Source organism: Acipenser ruthenus, chromosome 27, assembly GCF_902713425.1.
Source record: "Acipenser ruthenus chromosome 27, fAciRut3.2 maternal haplotype, whole genome shotgun sequence".
In the NCBI taxonomy this organism is placed as follows: Eukaryota; Metazoa; Chordata; class Actinopteri; order Acipenseriformes; family Acipenseridae; genus Acipenser; species Acipenser ruthenus.
Genome location: NC_081215.1, coordinates 8,469,814 through 8,490,755, shown reverse-complemented (window position 1 = coordinate 8,490,755; position 20,942 = coordinate 8,469,814). Strand labels below are relative to the sequence as shown.

Genomic DNA, 20,942 nt, shown 5'->3' with positions numbered 1-20,942 from the left:
GGATGAACAAGGGGAAGATTCACAGAGCCACGCTGCTACTGACAGGACACAATAACCACATGCCAACATCGCCACTCCCTGGACACAGCAAGACTTATCTGTGACTTGATTTATCACGATTGTCTTTACTTTAACTGTGCCCTGAGGCTTTGTCTAACGTAACAGAGGTTTTCTGAAAGCCTGCTGCTCAATTATTCTGTGATGTACCACGAGAATATCAGCTACAGAAACAGAGCAGGTACTGGTTCAGAACCTCGCTGTTTAATACTGCAATCTGAACTCAGCTGGCCATATTCACAGAGCATTGACCACCAGCATTGTCTGTGTTCAATCAAACTGCTAATATTATTGAACTAGCATGAAACAACTGCAGCTCCTAATTTAATTTACTGGCTTAACAACATTGTGTTTTAGATTTCTTTTTAATGAAAACAAAAGAATGAGCCCCAGTCTATTTTTTCACTGACATACTAGTTGTTTTTATTAATAATCTATCCTGTTTTAGCTTTAACACAGTTGGTTATTAAATATGAACTTGTGTTGACAGCTGATTCTCATTGTGTACTCCCACATTAGGATGCAACAAGTAGGATCTTGTATGGACATTCTACATGTTGGTCCAGTGGTTAAAGAAAAGGGTTCGTAACCAGAAGGTCCCCAGTTCAAATCCTGGCTCACTCACTGACTCACTGTGTGATCCTGAGCAAATCACTTAACCTCCTTGGTCTCTGCCTTTCGGGTGAGATGCAGCTGCTGCATAATTCACACACCCTAGTCTCTGTAAGTTGCCTTGGATAAAGGCGTCTGCTAAATAAACACATACATGCTTTTAATGCAAAGCTTTACCCTTTTCATTAAAAAAAGGCCAGCCAGACCCACCCTGTCAGTAAATTTTAAAGCTGTGTCAATACCACGAATTCCATTGAAGTTTATTTTTTAACTAGCGGTAGGCGCTACTGTATTTATATGTGTTTTGTTTTATGGCTGCCCCTCCTCCCTCAGCCATTCTCAACTCTATGAAAGCAATGTTGTAAACACAGCCATGCTCACTTGTTTTTTCTGTCGAGGTGGTTATTTCACGCCTGTAGTGACGGTACCGCAAAGCAGCACTTCATATTCCTACCACCAGGTGGCAAAAGAAACACAGAATAAAAAGCTGTTAAAATAACAGCAAGGCCCTTAATACTTTTAGGACAAAAAAACTCTAAACAAGGGGGCAGATACAAAACGTATACAGGAAGTCTGGATGTTTACAAATGCTGCCATTCATGTTTATCAAGCAACATTTCTTTTAAAACCATCAGACACATCTTAAACATGGTAATTACCAGAGACATTTAAAATTATTTAATTTAGGAAAAAAACATTCAACAACAAAGCATAGACAGTTTAGTTATATTACACTTAACATAAACAACATGCTATAGTCATTCAGTATTTAAGAAAGGAGTACAAATAACATATTTCAAGTATTAAAAAGTTACATATTGTTAGGGTAGAGACTGTAAAGGCTTTTAAATCTAATGCTTCAGTACGCTTCCATCTGCTACCATTGAAAATGAATCTGAAATCAGCAACACAATGATTCATTGAATTACAACAGGTTTCCATCTGCGACTGGGAAAGAGGTGCTTTGAAATCAATCCAGTTTGTTTCCACTGACAGCAGACTGAAATCAAACCCCTTTAAACTAGGACCCCAGTTGAGATTGTGGACTAGCAGAACCAGTCTCTCCAACTCACTCCAAAGGACTGTAATGTATTTTAACAGAAATATTGGAGGTAGGTGACAAAATAAACTGATATTTTACAAAAACAGCATACACACACACACATACAGTTGTTAATTGTTGTCCTTGGTTGCAGATAGAACTGTTGACTGCAGATGGAACTGGCTGCAGCCCCAGTTTGATACTGGAAGTTGAGTTGTACAGACTGGTTTCATGGTGCATTTGAGTTTGGGTTTGCAGACATGAGTCTTTCTAAACTGCACTGATAGAGGAAGTGACCCAGTGACCATTACAGAGGTAATATTAACTTCTTTGAGACTTTGGTCAGGTACATTCCTGGTTTTGAAATTGGGGAACCTAGTTTGAATCAGTCAAGAGGTACTGGGCCATATTTTCAAGCATTTGCAACAGTAATGTACAACACTGAGAAACAAACAACTTGAGAGTGCTTGAGAGACCTCCAGTTCCATGCCTTAGAAGTCTGATACTAGTTTTGTAGTCAGTGGGTGTTTTTCTCTTTTCACAAAACAGGAGTTGATTAAAGACTGGAGTAAAATATGGCCAGCTGTATCAAAATTCTAAAAAGGATTTCAAAATGAACAGCTGTAAGGTTGACCATGCCTATTCAGTCTGTTTGTCTGAAAAAACATGCAAACAGATACCAAAACAATCCCTGTTTTTCTACCTTTGTGTAACAAGGTAGATGGAAATGTAATGTGTTCCTCTTTGTGGATCTGTCCTCAGTATCACCTGAAGTTAAAACAGTGTAATCTATTTGATACCTTTTGTGATTACACTATTGAGATGGAAGGCAATTTACTAGGCGTTATTTGTTATTTGCGGATTTGACAACAACTTGCATACGCAAAACTAAATATTTTCCACTGTTCTCCAAGCCTGTTTTAAATAATTTCTCAGCATAAGAACTTTTAAAGTGCTTGTAGCTAACAAAATAATTCCATAAAGTGTACTTATTGTGCACCTCCATTAGCTAAATAGGTCCCAAATGTGCTGTTTTGAAAGAAACCCCTTACAGCAAACATGGATTTTAATTTTGAAACATGATATCTAGTACTAAATTAAGTTCTGTTTCCATGACTTGGTCTCAGGAAATCTGTTGCACAAGTCATTTCACCTCAGCAGTGTCTTCAGGATCAAAACATGTTAGTGGCTGAAAGCATGTCAGTCAATAGGGGAAGCAGCTGGCTGGTTAATGACAAGAATAAAGCTGTTGAAGGACCAAGGAAGTGCAACACTTTCTGAAAGCATGGTTTGGAAACAGAGCTTTCTTTAATCTAGCGTAGTACCAGACATCAGGTTTTAAAATAAAAAAGGTCATATTTGTGGAATTATTTTGTCATCTATAATCCCTTTTAAGATATTTTATGGCTTTGGTGCAAAAAAACAAACAAACTAGTGTTCTGAACTAGTATTCTGAGCAATGATGTTCAGTCCTAGTAGAGAAAATTAAGCACAATTCTGGATTATTTCAATGCCTTTGGTTTCCACAGTTATTTTGGACAAAGTTTTGGTTTGAGAATTAAAATAAAATAAAATAAAAAATACAATAAAAGGCCCTGCATTTGCACGCGCTCTTAGTGAATATCCTGGCACAGTATTATCATAACTATTATTAAAGAGGATAACATTTAAATATTCTCTTTACTATTCTCTTGGAAATACATATGAACCTCATTATGAAGATGCTTAGCTTTTTACACATGAAACCAGTTTAAATAATACATCCTCATTAATAATATATCTAACCATTGCAAAGCTATCTTTCAAAGCTATTTCCATGACACACTGTGTACAAAGTAACACAAACAACCTAAACGTGCTCTGATAATTAGCAGTGTGACTTCAACAGGAATAAGCAACAGAGAGGCAATGGAAGGATGTAGCCCAACATGAACAAGCTGCGATGGGTACAAAAAATAATTTTCATTTTCCAGACTAGCCTTTCGGAACCCCCTACATTATATTTCTCAGTAGTTTTATACAGTTAACGTTGTATTCCTCTCCTTGAACCTGCTTCAGAATTGTACAACGTTACAGGGTGTGTGTGTCCCTGGATTTCGATTGGGGAAGTGTACCCACGTTACAACCTGTGTGTGTCCCTGGATTTCGATTGGGGAAATGTACCCACGTTACAGGGTGTGTGCGTGTTCCTTGATTTCGATTGGGGAAGTGTACCCACATTACAGGGTGTGTGTGTGTCCCTTGATTTCGATTGGGGAAGTGTACCCACGTTACAGGGTGTGTGTGTCCCTGGATTTCGATTGGGGAAATGTACCCACGTTACAGGGTGTGTGCGTGTTCCTTGATTTCGACTGGGGAAGTGTACCCACATTACAGGGTGTGTGTGTTCCTTGATTTCGATTGGGGAAGTGTAACCACGTTACAGGGTGTGTGTGTCTCTGGATTTCGATTGGGAAGTGTACCCACGTTACAGTGTGTGTGTGTCCCTGGATTTCGATTGGGAAGTGTACCCACGTTACAACCTGTGTGTGTGTCCCTGGATTTCGATTGGGGAAGTGTACCCATGTTACAGCCTGTGTGTGTTCCTTGATTTCGATTGGGAAGTGTACCCACGTTACAGCCTGTGTGTGTGTCCCCCTTGATTTTGATGATGATCACAAGCCTGCTCATCTGATGGAAGGGTCTCTTAGGCAGCCAACATTCAGGAGTCTCCTTATTAAAGCCCCTCCATCACCTCCCTGATGCTGTCTTATTTACAGTTAATAATTCTTTAACTACACTCGTGAATCCATTGCATATATCTTTCCAGCTGCTGTCCTTCCGTAATGATATATGGACCTGTTATATCGTGAAGATCTGGCATCTGGAAAACAAAATACAAGAGTGTATAAAAAAAAAGAAGATGCATAAATTAGCTTGTATTATATAAGCAACTTTTCTCAACACTTGTTAAAATACAAGTAGCTTAAAATGTAACTTCCTTGAAGATGTTTTAGGTTGTTAGAATAAATCGTGCTAATCATTCAATACAAAACAAAGTGTTCCCTATGTTTCCCTTGTTTACAAAATGTAAGTACCAATCAATAAAAATCTGACAGTGTGAAACCTAACCTTGTATTAAGAATCAACTCTTCTCATTATGTGATACACTTACCTCTAAAAATATAAAGGCAGCAGGTTAGTACAATAGAAGCTAGAAAACAGCCAGTTGATCCAGCCATCGCAAGCCAGCAGGACCAGCCAAATTCATAGTGGATCCCTAAGAAGACGTTCTTTAAAACAAGAGTGGCTCTCTCCACATACACATCCACAGCATACCACACCGAGCCAATCATCCCAGGGATCCCTGAAACAGAGCATGAGACAGACAGCTCATTCAAATCCATTACTCTCAATGTGATTATACTGCACGCACCCATGGATACCTGAAACAGAGCACGAGACAGACAGCTAATTCAAATCCATTACTCTCAATGTGATTATACTGCACACACAGTATGTAATTAACACAATGTATTCATTATAGAAATTAAATGTGGGGGTCTGTTTAATGATCCTAAAACACTTGTATAAAGGGTCCCCATAGTAAATGCATGGCAAAGTGTAGTAAAGCATGGCAAATCATGGTAAACTGTGGTAAATGCACAGTATAACCATGGGTAAAGCACTGGAAAATGGCATTGAAAAAGTACATTATAACTATGCATAATAACATTGTAATTATGTTTAAGTGCACATAGTGATTTACTTAGAAACTACTATGTAAATACACAGTAACTAGAGGCACTTCATGTAAAGTGTTACCATCTCAGGTACTCCAGAAGCAAGTAGAATCAACATACAGCAACACTGATATTTAAACATGTGGTTGTTTTTAAACTTTACAACGATGAGTTCTCAGTTCACACAAGTTGTACTGGAATTTTAACCAGAACAGCAGCCGGTTGATTTCTCATACGTGATTTACAATGTTATCATCTATCATATTATGCTTCCATTTTCATAGTGTGTAACAAAATACACATTTTAGTTGGAAACACTTCTTGTGTTTCCACTGGAATTACATGTGAAGTTGTTACACTGTGGTTACAATGTAAACAGTATTGTAATTGTAGCTAACAATATAGTTCCACATATCTAATCTGTTTTTCACTCATTAGCTACATATGCTATAGCAAATCATATTTTCATCTGCTACTACACTACATTAAAGAAAGTTCTCAGTTTGCTTGCCTTCCTATCCAGGAAGTCTGCTTTACCTTTGTGTCCTCTGGGTCAAAGCATGTTACTTAGAAATTTTAAAGAGCTACTTTATTTCATCTATATTTTTCCTAATATGTAATTCTTGCCTGTTTAATGTTCTGTTATGTGTGTATGATTCTCTACTGTGGAAGTGAGGTGAGTTAGCATATTACTGTTGCGCAGACTTCTCAAATGGGCTTCAGTGCACAGTGCAACACTAATATACCTGCTGGAATAGTTCAAACAATAAAGAATCATACAGCATACACACAACAATATTAAACAGGTACATTACATATTATATTAGGAACATTTAGATGACATACATTATTTCCTTTTAATTTACTATTTTTTTAAATAGATCTGTAATCCATAACTCCAAGCACAGAATTCCTAAGCCACCATACCTCCTACCCCGAAAATGAAGCCCGCCATGTAGCACATCCTCAGTTTAATGTGGGGCTCTTCCTTCAGGAAGCGCACACAGTCCAGACCCAGCATCAAGATGATGAGTGCGAAGCTGGCCAGGATGTCTGCTGTGATCATCAGCGCACGGGTCAGCACAATCTTCACTGTAGAAATGAGAAGAGAAATGAGAAACCCCAGCACCGCCAACACTGAGAAGAGAAATGAGAAGAGAAATGAGAAACCCCAGCACCGCCAACACTGAGAAGAGAAAAGAGAAACCCCAGCACTGCCAACACTGAGAAGAGAAATGAGAAATCCCAGCACTGCCAACACTGAGAACAGAAATGAGAAACCCCAGCACTGCCAACACTGAGAAGAGAAATGAGAAACCCCAGCACTGCCAACACTGAGAAGAGAAATGAGAAACCCCAGCACTGCCAACACTGAGAAGAGAAATGAGAAACCCCAGCACTGCCAACACTGAGAAGAGAAATGAGAAGAGAAATAAGAAACCCCAGCACTGCCAACACTGAGAAGAGAAATGAGAAACCCCAGCACTGCCAACACTGAGAAGAGAAATGAGAAACCCCAGCACTGCCAACACTGAGAAGAGAAATGAGAAGAGAAATGAGAAACCCCAGCACCGCCAACACTGAGAACAGAAATGAGAAGAGAAATGAGAAACCCCAGCACAACCAACACTGAGAACAGAAATGAGAAACTAAAGCACTCCCAACACCGAGAAGAGAAATTAGAAAGCTCAACCCAGGACCCCAAGCACTCCAGATTTCTGTTTCATTCAACTAAATATTTGCTTTACTTTTAATTATTGACCCCATTTTTCCCCATTCATGTTCCTTCACCCCAGCAACACCACAATGGTTCAACAGTACTGAAGGTCAGTGAGCCTTTTTATCCCTCAGGGCTAATTCATTGCGCCATGTACGGTGCTCCCCCTTTATACTGTGGAACAGGTTATAAGGCGGTATGGTCATGGATCCCATTTGCCCCATAATGCCATTACACTAACACTAGTATTCTCATTATAAGGCGGAACACAAATAGCACAGTTTTTTAACTATGGCTTCCGACTACAGCGTTATAAAGGGGGAGCCTGTATTACGATTACCACAAACAATACAAGAACAGGAAAATTAGGTCCTCAGGTGTGTTTTTAGAGCAGGGGTATTACGGTCATTACAATAAATCTCAGATAATAGGGTGGTACCAATTTAAAACTGAATTCTCCAAAATCCTGGCAAAGTAAGATGAAAATGTGATTAACTAAAAACATTGATGCATCTTTGCCAGCATGGCCTGAGGAGACAGACAGAGCATGTGTTTGTATTGAAATCCACCTCACAGACTGCATAGTGATTTAAATCAAGAGAACAACTGAGTCAGGTCTGGATATTCAGTACAGAATCCATCCTTTCAAACACCTGAAATACAGAAAACCTCCCAGCAGATGGAGCTAATGAACACACTCCTCACAAATGCAGATTTCCATTTAACCTTCTGAAACGTACTCTTGTGTAACGGCCATTGAAATGGAGGTACTATCATATATCACCTGCCTGATTTGACCCTAAATGACAGCTGTTTACAGTACCAGTGTGCTTGATTGGGATGAACATCAGATTGCTGTTTAAGGGTGTGCTTTCCAATCACTTTGTACTTAAATGCATGCAGTTTCTCCCAGTCATGTTCACTCTACTTTATCAAAAAGAAGCCTTATTGGTCCTGCTTGTCTAGATTCTCAAAGGGGTTTTCTCAAATGTTTTTATTTATTTTCTCCTTGGAAAGCTTTGCCATGCCCTCTGTAAGCCAAGCCGGCAAAATCCTGCTGCTTTATTTATTTAGAGGATGCCCAACTAGGGGTAGAATGACTACTAATCCGAGTCCAATAGCTGAGGTAAAAACTTATGAGTCGACTAGCTAAATGTTATTTAATCATGTATTTGATAATGTCTGGTATTTGTGAAGTACTTTATTGTAACACTTCCTGGTTATGCACTAGGTTTTAAAACTGCTTGGAACTTATGTTCTAAAATGTTCATTTAAATGTTAATGGGCTGCACCCCCAACTGCACTTTCGTCAGTCTGAAACACACGCTTCACAAGCACTTCACAATCACTTCACAATCACCTCACAATCACTTAACAAGCACTTCACAATCACTTCACAAGCACTTCACAATCATCTCAGAAGCACCTCACAATCGCTTCACAATCACTTCACAATCACTTCACAAGCACCTCACAATCACTTCACAAGCACTTCACAAGCACTTCACAATCACTTCACAAGCACCTCACAATCACTTCACAATCACCTCACAAGCGGCTCACAATCACTTCACAATCACTTCACAAGCATCTTACAATCACCTCACAATCACTTCACAATCACCTCACAATCACTTCACAATCACTTCACAAGCATCTCACAATCACTTCACAATCACGTAGACTGGACTTGGCCGGAGTTCCACTTTAATATCACTTATCAATGTAAAAGCCTCCCTAACATTTCTTTCCTACTACAGTATTACCTTCTTTCTCTTTGGGAGAATTCCCTTTCACCAGCACTTTAATTAGTATCTGTCACACTGTGCCACGCTGCTGATGCAGAAAGGGCACTTCAGCCTGTGTAATTATTGAACAGCAGAGACCTGCATTTGTCACTACATTTCCACTTCATTCACCTACATTTTTTTCTTTTTTACAAAGAGCAAATCCTATTTTTAATTTCTGAAAATAAGTTCAGTGACACCTACATTGTTTTATACGCCAATTAATCATGAATCACATCAGAGTTATTATTAAAGATGTTTTTTACAATTCTAACTTCCAAAATATTTTTTTCTGAAATGCCAAAAACAGGATACAGTAGTTCCTCGCTAAACCGGATATGGCTGGAGACAGACAGGTTCTCCGAAATAAAGAGGTGTCGCGCGCACACATTTATAGTGCTCAATTTATTTCAAATGCATAAAGCATTGTGCTGAAATAACATTGGCTTGGTTTACATGCACTTGAAAATCAATTCCACAGTCATGATGGTGTGACCTGCCACGCGAATACATCGTAAAACAGCAAAAGAACGTCCTTTTGGCAGCGCGACTTTAAGGGCAGGGTCAAATAGCTGTAAAAACCCATGTAAACCAGAGCAGGAATTGTGCTTGTGGCTCACAAGGTTTCAGCAGTCAAGATCCCGTTCTTCTAAATTAATCTCACATAATCTCCAGCAGAAAGGCCATACAAAACATAGATACCCCCCAAAACACACACACACACACACACACACACACACACACACTCACCACATTTATGGACTACTTCAACACTAGAACTGCCGCGGTTATACTCATACCTACACCCGCCGACGGTATGCCAGTACATTTTAAACATCATCAATATTAAAATGAAAGACAAATCGGATACAACTCAAAAGTTTTATTCAAGCACATCATATCAAACATCTGCACAGCCGAAACGTCGTATTTAAATGAACAATTAAACATAAAAGGGTTTATTTTCTAACTTACCACATATAAAGCACTACTTCAAAAAAATGAAAAACTATAATAAAAAACAAAAAAACCTTTCAAAAGAAACTAGTGGGTAAACAGGTATATGCACATAGAAAACTGTAAAAACAAAAGTAGTTTAATCAAAAGTAGTTTAATCTAAAACGAAAGTAACATATGATTTATCCTATGTGTGTGTCACTCGCAGCACAGAATCCAGGTTGAGCTGCTGCAGCCTGCAGCTTTGCAGTTTTCTGATTGAAATGTTTCTGCTGAAGTGCTGTGGCTAGCTTGTAGTGTGTGTGTGTGTTGGAAAGGTAACCAGACAAACAAGTAGCTAATGCGCAGTGTAATTCAGAATGTGCGTGACAACATGTGAATTCATTTCTCGTTAAATGTTTTTATCTTCATGGCAACACATGAATCTCTCCTCACATTATTCAGAGTCGTTCTTTTCCTACTTAGTAAGCAGACACGGAAATTTAAATATCCCCTCTCCTAAATGACTATGAATTGAGCAATCTGCATTGGCATAGCAATGCATTTCCTGAAAAGTATGGCAAACAGGTTGTGAGGAAAATGGTCTTGACTTGTAAACGCTGCCATTGTGTTCTCTGTACACAGTACATTGGGCACAATATAAATCTGTAGATTAGGCCTATACAGTATACAGCACTTTTTTTTTTTTTTTACTTTAACCTATAGGCTTCCGGTAACTCAAAATAAATCATGCTGCTACATTTTAAACATGAGGCCTACAATGCAAAAATAGTAAAAGATTATTTTAAATGGAAACAAAAGCGCATTTTCTTTTTTTACAGTAGCCTACTTAGTATACAGTTAACACAAATTAGATTACAGTGCCGTATTAACACATTATAATACTATACACTACCTTGATATACTGCACACGTTTTATAGAATTTTTTCTTTTTTTTTTTTAATTTACATAGAACATTTTACAGTGTACAGGTGGCTGCAAGTAAAACACATAGCCTACCTGCTATTTTTGTTTTCTGTTGATATAAGTCAGACTTTCTTTGCAAAATGCAATTAAAAACTTCAGATTCAGAATTTTAATTATTGTAGTTCACAAATTGCGTTTCGAACCACAGGAGTCCATCAGTATTTCTGAAAGCTTCTCTCCCTTTTCCAACCGTTTGACATGAGTTTATTTGACCTTTTTAATCCTGTTCTTAATTTTAGTGATTCATTAGAGGCTGCTTGTATCAGTTCTTTAGTGTCAGTATAACAGACGTTTCTTTCAGTGTGTCTCTTTGGATCATGCAAAGTGACCTAGCGTCACACTCAATTGATAATTAATGACTACTTGGAGACATACATTGTGTCCGGCATAACTGAATGCACAGCCTAATAGTGTCTGTATTAGCGAGGGACTACTGAAGCACACTTCTGTGTCTGTAACTGAAACTACCTTTGCTTGGCGTATGATACAAACAGACTAAAGCATAAAACAATCCTAATATACTGTGTATAAGTCAGAGTGTAGAGTGCAATTTAAAGGAGTTTATGATGAGGTTGTGTAATGCAATGCTGACACTGTACCCAGAATCCTGTGTTCAATTCTGCTCCCCACATTACCAAAAGGACATTGCGGCCGTGGAGAGAGTCCAACAAAAAGCAGCTCTGAAGATAAGATAAGGGAACTGAATTTATTTAGCCTAGAACAAAGAAGACTTACAGTAGGCGGGACTTGATTGAATTAGATAGGACTTAAAAGTTAAACGTAGTTAATACTTTAAGTGCAACACTGAAACCAGACCAGAGGAGACACAGTTGGAAATGAAGTGGAGACAGACCCAGGACAGGCAGCAGGAGACGCTTCTTCACAGAGAGAGTGGCGAGGGGATGGAATGGGATACCTAGTCATCTTGTTAATGCTGAATCATTGAGATCATTCAAGACACAACTTGACAAGGTTTGGAGATTAATCAGCTGCTAGGAACTGGACAAGCATTAATGGGCAAAATGGCTTCCTCTCGTTTGTAAATTCTTAAAGTTCTTTCAACAGAAAATAATATTTCTGTATACAATTTAATTATTTGAACACATTTTGCTACATTAAAATAGGTTTTTTGTCCAGTGAAATTATACTGTATATGCAATAAAAAACACACAGAATATTTTAAATGTAAACTTATTCTACTCTAATTATACTTGGATAGCAATACAAAGCCAATTTAATATACAATACAAAGTTTTCAAATAAACAGATTGGTGCTTGTAAATATACTGTTCATGAAAGGTGCAGAATGTAAGCTACCCACACGTATGTAATGATGCAGGGATAGAGAAGAACAAGCTGATCTGGATTAGGAAGTGAAAGCAAGACTCACAAGGATGTTCTGCTAATATCGTGTCATACTGGTCACAAGTCCGGATGCCATCCTGAGTGTTGGTGACGCACTCCCACCACAGCCCTCTGCACTTCTGACTGACCTGGAAGCCAAATTAGAGAATGAAAACTTCAATTTCATAAGACTGGCAGCCTCAGAAATGACTTCATTAAGTAAAGGATAATTAGATGTGTGCGTAAAAAAAACTTCATAGAATTAAAATCCTTCATACCAAAAAAAGGGCAATGAGAGGGACAAACAAGAAATAACAGTAAGAGAATAAGAAAGACTGCAAGAGAGCAGGCAGAGACACATTAATGTAGCCAGTGCAACTCTTTACAAATGTTAGCTGGAAACTAATCCAAGCCATAGCCTCTGCTGAGCCCAGTCCCTAAAGAAAGCCTGAGTCTGAAGAACACTTCAAATAAGTAATAACACAAAAGGAACTATTACTAATTTAAAATAAAAAGTATGAGGGCATGAGGGCAGCATATTCATCTTGACATAAATTTACCAGTGGTGCACGTCCATTATCAGATAAGTACAATCAACAGCCTCAATTATAATAGTAAGGCAGAACTATAAGAAACACTCAAGAAGGCACTGGCTGGCAGCTGTGTCTACTGGACCTCAGCTTTACCTTAGAATTCTGCATTTCCAAATTACGTTTTATGATAATTGGATGAGTTATCAAGATAGTGGTAAAAATGTGTGTCAAATAAATATATGGGTGCCTCCCTGTCAGCAAGATTGTATAGTAGATAATTAACATTATTTCAAATGAAGTGCAAATATTCACTTCAATATGAGTCAATCCCCCTTTTCAAGAAATTACATTTGCAGAGAAATATAAAGTTTTTGAAAATGCTACTGGTAGACATTGTCTACAGAAGACAGAATACATGCATGTATTTCCAGTGTCTATCTGACAGTCCCTGACAGCTTGGATAAAGTGCAGCATTTCTGGTCATTTTTCTTTTCTTACATCTGTATGATAAACATTTGTGCCAGGTTTCACCCTTGAACAATGATTTGAAATGACGACACGTGAAGATCGTTTGAGCTGGTGACTCTATGGTGTGCTGTGTACTGTTTTGTTGAGATGAATACAGTATTTAGGTGGAGGAAATGAGCTCCAAATTCCAAAGCATAATAAAGCATTTTGTATCAGTCATTGTTCCTTTGTAACTTGTATTGCTCAGCAGCTGCTTGCCGAACACAAGGCTTCTGTAACTGAGACGTGAATCTCTGTGTGCTGATCCTGTCTGAAATTAAGATATATCATTTATAGTAACTGAGACGTGAATCTCTGTGTGCTGATCCTGTCTGAAATTAAGATATATCATTTATAGTATGCTGTCCATTATCAATGACATGCTATGTAGCTTTGCATTGAGAGACAGCACCTCGAATTACAGCCCAGTTTCTTATGCCGTCATTTACAAAGAAATGTGCACTATTAACCATTCTTTGCATTGGAAAGTGATTTTTAAAGAGCAACTGCCTTCAAATGTCTTGTTCTTCTATCTTTTACTTTCCCCTTGCCATGCTTGCACTCCTGCTGGATGTTTCTTATGGCCTTTTCTCAAATGCTGTGATTTGTACACTGTATTTTCACCGGAGTGCTGGCGTTCCTGCTCAGTTCTAAAATGCTGAGGTTTGTACATTGTATTTTCACCGGAGTGCTGGCGTTCCTGTTCAGTTCTAAAATGCTGTGGTTTGTACATTGTATTTTCACCGGAGTGCAGGCGTTCCTGCTCACTTTGAGTTGCCTGCCAGATTTGTGTCAGCTGCTCAGTTTTAGTTGCCTGCCAGAGATTTGTGTAGGGCAGCAGTGTGGAGTAGTGGTTAGGGCACTGGACTCTTGACCAGAGGGTCGTGGGTTCAGTCCCAGATGGGGGACACTGCTGTTGTACCCTTAAGCAAGGTACTTTACCTAGATTGCTCCAGTAAAAACCCAACTGTATAAATTGGTAATTGTATGTAAAAATAATGTGATATCTTGTAACAATTGTAAGTCGCTCTGGATAAGGGTGTCTGCTAAGAAATAAATAATATAGAAACAAGAGCCAGCGCCATCTAGTGGTCTGGCACTTTATGATGATGTTTCCTTCTGTTTTGTTGTCCTCACGTTGCTGTGCCTTTGACAGAGCTGCCGCTTACTAACATAAAGACACTCTGGACAATTAACCTACGCATAGCACATGTCTATGGCAGGCAACCAGAACTGAAGAATAGCTCCTGAAGACAAGGTCAAAACACACAGACAGTAACTGTGTCATTGCAATAAGAACCAGTCACAATGACAACTGCACAAATCATACAAAGGTAAGGGAACAGAAACAATTAAATTTGCACACTCTGTAACTGTAAACAGTGTAAACAATTTTCAGTAATTAATGAGTGACGCAGCAGCTTTTATCATATTATATGAGTATCACTGAGTCTCTTTCTCTTGCTTAGTAAATGCTATGACCCCCCACTGCTGCACACCATAGTAATCCACCCCTTGTTTTACTACATAAAGTTCTAGTCAATGGCTGGTTTTGTGTGCTTCATCCTCTCACCTCCAAACTGTCATCTGCATTGACCATCCAGCAGTCTGTCCATGTGGCCACGATGAGGAACAGCGTGGAGACCAGAGACAGGCAAAACGCCATGAACTGAAGAACCACGATCATTCTCAACTCTGGAGGACTCCAAAAATAAAACACTTCTTACAAATCATTCCAACAACTTCAAAATCACATTCCCTGAGGAGAATGTTGTATCTGCATGCATTGCATAGTAACATTGTAATGAATGTGTAATTGCATTTGAATTTACAACACTTATTGTCCATACAATTGCATTTAATTAAAATGTTTGCTATATTTATTTACATATTATTTCGATATAATTAGATTTATGTAATTTTCAAAACACAGTAACATACGTCTGGTTAGAATTCATCTTTGACCACCAACGGAAAGGTAAAGCAGTGCTGATCTGTTCTTGTTAAACTAAATTACAATAACATAATCCAAAATGGACACTTCATCTTGCTGTCTCAGTGCCTGAGTGAAATCCAATCATAGATGGCTGTACATTTTCTGAATTATCATTTGACGGGACTCTATTGACCATCTCATACTGTGAAATATTTGGGAATCACTGTGGATCTAGAACTCAGTTATAAAGGCCTCATTTTATCACTTGAGGAACATTGCCAAATTGAGATCCATTCTATCTGATAAAGATACTGAGATGTTGGTTCATTCCTTTGTTAATTCTCATCTAGATTATTGTAATGCTCTGTTTGCTGGCCTTCCTGATTCTAAACTGCGTCAGCTACAGGGCTTAAATTCAGCCACAGCTGTCCAGAGCTGAGCTCTGCTAAATATTTCAACACCTTGACTTCAGCCTCAGGCTGTTCTGTAGTGAAAACAATACAAAATACAACTTTACTGGAAATAATTATTAACATTTATTTTCACGACCAATTATTTGAAAATATTTCCGTACAGTATATGGAGAGCAGCATAACATTTCTTTCCTTGAGTGTTGCTTGTGCTGTGTTTGTGCGTATATCATGCACAACTGTAAATGAGTTAACCGCTGTGTAAACTAGACACAATGTCTTTGCTTTGTTTCCGTGATTGAAATAAGTCAGTACTATCGGCAGACCTGAAACAATATATCGGTTTGGTTGCCTGAGAATGTACGAGCTTAACTAGTTTGAAACAATATAATGAATTGAAGTACTTGACTGAATGGGGAGATTCGTGGCGGTTGGGCTCCGGGAAATATTCCATGAGAATTTAAGCCCTGGTCCCTTCCAACTGGTTCAAAATGCTGCAGCCAGAGTGCTGCCTCACACTCTCCGTTCACAACACATTACTCCCTGTTAAGTTCATGATTGATTTTAAAATTTTCCTTACTACTTATAAGGCCTTTCATAACTTCATGCCTTCAGGCCTTCATATTTGCAGTAACTGTTGGTACCTTATGCCCCTAGTCGTACCCTGATATCAGTAAATGCTGGCCTCCTGGTAGCTCCTAAAAGTCAGCTGAAATCAGGAGGGGCAAGGTGGCCTTTAGTAGTTCTGCTCCCTGCCTTTGGAACTCTATTCCAAATTATATCAGGCATGCTAGCACAATTGAAATGTCTAAATCAATTTTAAAAACATATCTGTTGCGTTAGCTTATTTTTGAGCTGGATTGCTGGGCCGTTCCTTGTTAGTTTTATTGTTTTTATTGTAAAGCGCCCTGGGATGCTTCGCATCAAGAGTGCTATATAAAAGTACATTGAATTGTATTGTATAGATTTAATTTACTTTTTTCATATTTTATATTAGGTCATGATTTTTAAAGATATTTAAATCCCCAAATGGTAAGGGGTTTACATGTGGTAAAATCCAGATAGCACACACCAGTGTTTTAAGATTGGTATGGTTGGCTAACTGTCACGTTTTGGGAGTCAACATTCTGCCATCCAACCAGTCTTGTGTTTGTTGCGGAGCAGTGGCCCAACCAAGGAGAACATACTGTATGCACAAGACAGATATTACAATCGAACGGGTCACTAAATCTATATAAAGAAAACAATAACACACATCTTCTGATACTAACATGAAAAATACACAACAGATACGGAGGCTATTTTAAAATAGTTTTTTTTTGTGTGTTGGCAAACTAACCATGGGCCGACTTTAGCCCAACAGTCTCATAAGCAGTTTATAAATTCAAACATATGCACGAGGCCTCTCTCAAGACTCTCTCAAAGTCTTTCACACCATCCTCAGACTACAAAGAGGGAGTTGAGGTAAGTTGTTTTAGTCTTTATTTTTACACATTTTCATCAAATATATTCAAGGTCCTGGTTTTGATAATCTGTATCCCCATCCCTGTGTAGTTTTTCTTTCTCAGTCAGACTACCAAGAGGCAGTTCAGGTAAGTAGACTTATTCCATAAGGTTTTTTTCCCCCACATAATATTTCTGAAGGTTTAATTTTCATAAAATGCATTCAAGTTCCAGATATTAATAATTTGTACCCTGCCATAAGAGATTTTAAAAAGCATATTATTGTCATAGTGTGGCTGCTAGTTGTTTTAGTTTTATTAATTTTAGCCACAGAAATATATTTATTTGCCACATACGACTATCATTAGCTATAGTTTTCAGATTAATGACATGGTTAGCGAGTGGTTCATTTCACTCATAGTCCGGTAAAGCTTCCTGCAGCGTAGTACAGTATAATTCCAGAGGTTTACATGCTTTCATTACAGCTCACTCTGAAACCTGCAGGCTTGATATCATGATAGGCAGGCACGTTGTCTTCAGGGTCAAGGTAGCACTAAATGATCTAATTATGAGTGGACTGAAATTAAAAATAGAAAAGGGACATGCTTATTTTATTTTTGTTGTTTCCCCTGCCTGGCAGATGCAATAAACTGTATCAATCTGAACCAGTACAACGCTAGCAGGAAACTATATTGTTTATCAGAACAGCTTTCCAATAGCAGCATTTATTAACATGAGCAGTAACAATGAGGAACAAATATATTCTTGAGTTTTTTTCTTATATGTTTTGCAGGTTGGAATCCCTGCTAGTCCTAGAAAATGTATGGAAGCAATCATTTCAATATATTAATTCCAGATGAATTTTGTTTTGTCTTTTTTTTCTTCTTCTGCATTATTTTGTATTTGTTCATGTGTTTGTTTTATTAACTTAGTTACATTTCCAGAACCACATTTATTTTTTAGCAGTCTTTTTAAAATAAATTGATTTCATTCTTCAAAAATTAAATGCTTTTGTCATTAATTTATCTGCACAATTATATGAATAATTACTGTATGGAAAGGTATAATTAGCCACAGCCACGTTATGCACTGCAATGTAATGCACTGTAACACAGCTATCTTGTGTGACAGAGCACTTGGTTGTATGTGCTTACAGAAAACACTGAATTCTAACCTAGTACAACAACAAGACTCAACCCAAGCAGAGCAGCAAAGCATGGTCCTGCAGGGTATATTGAAGGAATCGTGCTGACGTCATTTACAGGGTCGTTCATTGGGTACATTTTCCTGTTTAATGTCCATTATTTTATTGATTTGTCTCAGTTACCTACTTACTACATGGTATTATTATTATTATTATTATTATTATTATTATTATTATTATTATTATTATTATTATTATTCATTTAGCATATTTAGTAATTTTACCGTGCTGGTTCAAATGTCCCAATAAATAGTTAAAAGAAAAAAATATATATACAGTATAATGTCTCAGCTAACTAAAAACAAAACTGTATACTTAATCAATTAGACCCAACACAGAGAGCATTACCAAGCATAACGAAAGACAAAAAATATGTATATTAAAAATATAGAAAACCATCTGCCAGGATTGGATAATAATTGGATTCATGGTTGGCCCGTGGTCAATCCACGGTTGGTCGATAACGTTGGTCCAATGCTGGCGCAAAATTACGTGGGCCAACGCTGAAAGCCAAGGTTGGCTCAGTCTTCCTTGTTATGCTGCCCAATGCTACTGTGCTATCTGGGAAATGTTAAAACTATTGTAAATGTGTCATATGTTAATATCATATGAATCTCATATGTACAAATTACAAAGGCATTTACAGTGCGCTAGTTCACTCTATTTAAGTTACTGGCAATGTGTGCAGTCTATCTGGCTAGCCTTTCATATGACATTTTAAATGTAAAAATGCTGTCTTAATAACACTGGCTCATATTCAAGACTTAAATCCATTGACTAAACAGAAACAAACCAGTTACTATTAATAAAACTGTTTTTGATTTAGTGAAGTTTTTATGAACACCAAAGCTTCTTTAATTCATTAAAGCAGACATATGTAAAAAAAAACAAAAAAAATACATTTAAATAAATCACGAGTTGCAGCTTTGCGGCACAATAATCTGATATCATTTTAAAAAGAGGTCTCAAAAGCGTCATCATTTATATCAAAGTATTTTATGGCAGCTTTGTATCAAAGTGTTTTTACGAGCTTTGAAGTATATTGAATACATTCATTTTATTTGACAGATTTGAAATAACTTTCAAAAGTGTATTCCCTCCAGATAGATTAAACCATTTGTTTTTCAAACATTATCTTTAGATTCCCTAAAAGAAGTACAAAAAGAGTCCATCACATTTATGTGTCACAGCAACTATTCTTAAAATACTATGAATTTGGCTATTTTGGTTTATTAGCTAGAATGGTTTATAATGACATGCAACACATGAGATATAATACCATACTAAAAGTGCAATAATACTTTTAAGTAGTATTGAGAAAAACTTAAAGTTCCAGGTTTTAATCATCTGTACCCTGCCGTAAGGTACAAAGATATTTTATTATTGTCATATTGTGGCCGCTAGTATATTTTGTATTATTTTTTTTTTAATTTTAACAATTTATTCTTAAAAAAAAGCTAGTATCACAAGTAGTTACAGAAATAAAATCTAATGAATATATATATATATCTTAAATAAAAGCATTGTTATCACCCTGCTGTCTCAAACATCCATCTCAAATACACAGATATCGCTATATCAGATTTAAGACCAAGAACAGTATTAAGCATAAAAATATACAACAATGAAAAAGCAGGAAATAAGTCAGGATTACCTCCACTTTGAGCAAGCAGGACTCATGGCTAGGTACTACATGAAGCTTTGCCAGCAGAGACACTAACTATGTTGACCTCCCCACAGCAAGAGAGCTGTGATACTGCGAGTGTTTCACAAGAAAAAATTGAAATTGACAGCAAGACTGAACTAGATTGATCCAGAAAGGCCTACAAGTCCTGGAGCTGCTCTGAATAATGCAAGGCACAAATGAAGTGTCCATTTACACTGCTAAAAATAAATAGCAGCGCTTTTCCGAGACTATTTTTAGGTTTTGCGAGGCAAGTCGGGTGTGCTTTGAATTGATATTACGGGATTCTTTTTGGTCATAACCTCAGTGTTAATGGGTTTAAAATCATGTGGCCGGGGGCCAAACAGCAGCCAGTCTCCACAATGTTCTTATGGTCATAGCAAGCCATACTGCGGTCATTTTCCTAAACTGATATTAGAGGCATTGTGAATGGTAAGTTAACTAAGAAGGATAAGTATGTCTGTGTCTGGCTGGAGTTTTTATGTTTTTGCCTTTTCACAGAACTGAAATGTTAAACAAATTTATTTATAATAGACCCTGCTGCCTCTTTAACATATCAACTGAAGAAGCTAAAGGCCAAATACCCACAAGATTGTATTATTATTATTAGTCATAGTAGTAGGAGGCTGTGTGGTCCAGTGGTTAAAGAAACAGGCTTGTAAACAGGAGGTCCCCGGTTCAAATGCCACTTCAGCCACTGACTCATTGTGTGACCCTGAGCAAGTCACTTAACCTCCTTGTGTTCCGTCTTTCGGGTGAGACGTAATTGTAAGTGACTCTGCAGCTGATGCATAGTTCACACACCCTAGTCTCTGTAAGTTGCCTTGGATAAAGGCGTCTGCTAAATAAACAAATAATAGTAATTATATGGATTGGGTCTTGTATTCATTGTGTTTTCACTGGGTTCAGCAGGCCAATGTATTTGAGACAACACATAACAGACAGAGCTGGAAACTAAATTGGGAAAGTTTAGTACACAATGGTTCGGTATATACTGTAAAGCATGAAATGTGTGCTGGC

General features: G+C 37.7%; 1 protein-coding gene across 2 annotated transcripts; it reads right to left on the bottom strand.

Moving 5' to 3' along the window:
• Positions 1-1,221: 1,221 nt before the first annotated feature.
• LOC117432223 (claudin-16-like) lies at positions 1,222-20,053 on the bottom strand. Of its 2 annotated transcripts, none has more exons than XM_034053813.3 (6): positions 19,893-20,053; positions 14,819-14,948; positions 12,252-12,354; positions 6,361-6,525; positions 4,866-5,057; positions 1,222-4,574 (listed from the first exon to the last, which is right to left on the bottom strand). In XM_034053813.3, the coding sequence occupies exons 1-6, from the start codon at positions 19,916-19,918 to the stop codon at positions 4,486-4,488; spliced, it is 705 nt and encodes a 234-aa protein (XP_033909704.1). In that variant the 5' UTR covers positions 19,919-20,053; the 3' UTR covers positions 1,222-4,485. The 2 variants fall into 2 exon arrangements, with proteins under 2 accessions (XP_033909704.1, XP_033909705.1); XM_034053814.3 differs by having other exon boundaries at positions 14,819-14,940; positions 19,893-20,052.
• Positions 20,054-20,942: the final 889 nt, after the last annotated feature.

Excerpts from the sequence above, each read along its gene's own strand:
- LOC117432223 (XM_034053813.3), bottom strand. The coding sequence starts at position 19,918 with ATGAGTCCTGCTTGCTCAAAGTGGAG. Across the intron at positions 14,949-19,892 it reads CCTGCTTGCTCAAAGTGGAG|TCCTCCAGAGTTGAGAATGA; the intron begins GTAATCCTGACT and ends TTATTTTTGGAG. Across the intron at positions 4,575-4,865 it reads CTGCCTTTATATTTTTAGAG|ATGCCAGATCTTCACGATAT; the intron begins GTAAGTGTATCA and ends TTTGTTTTCCAG.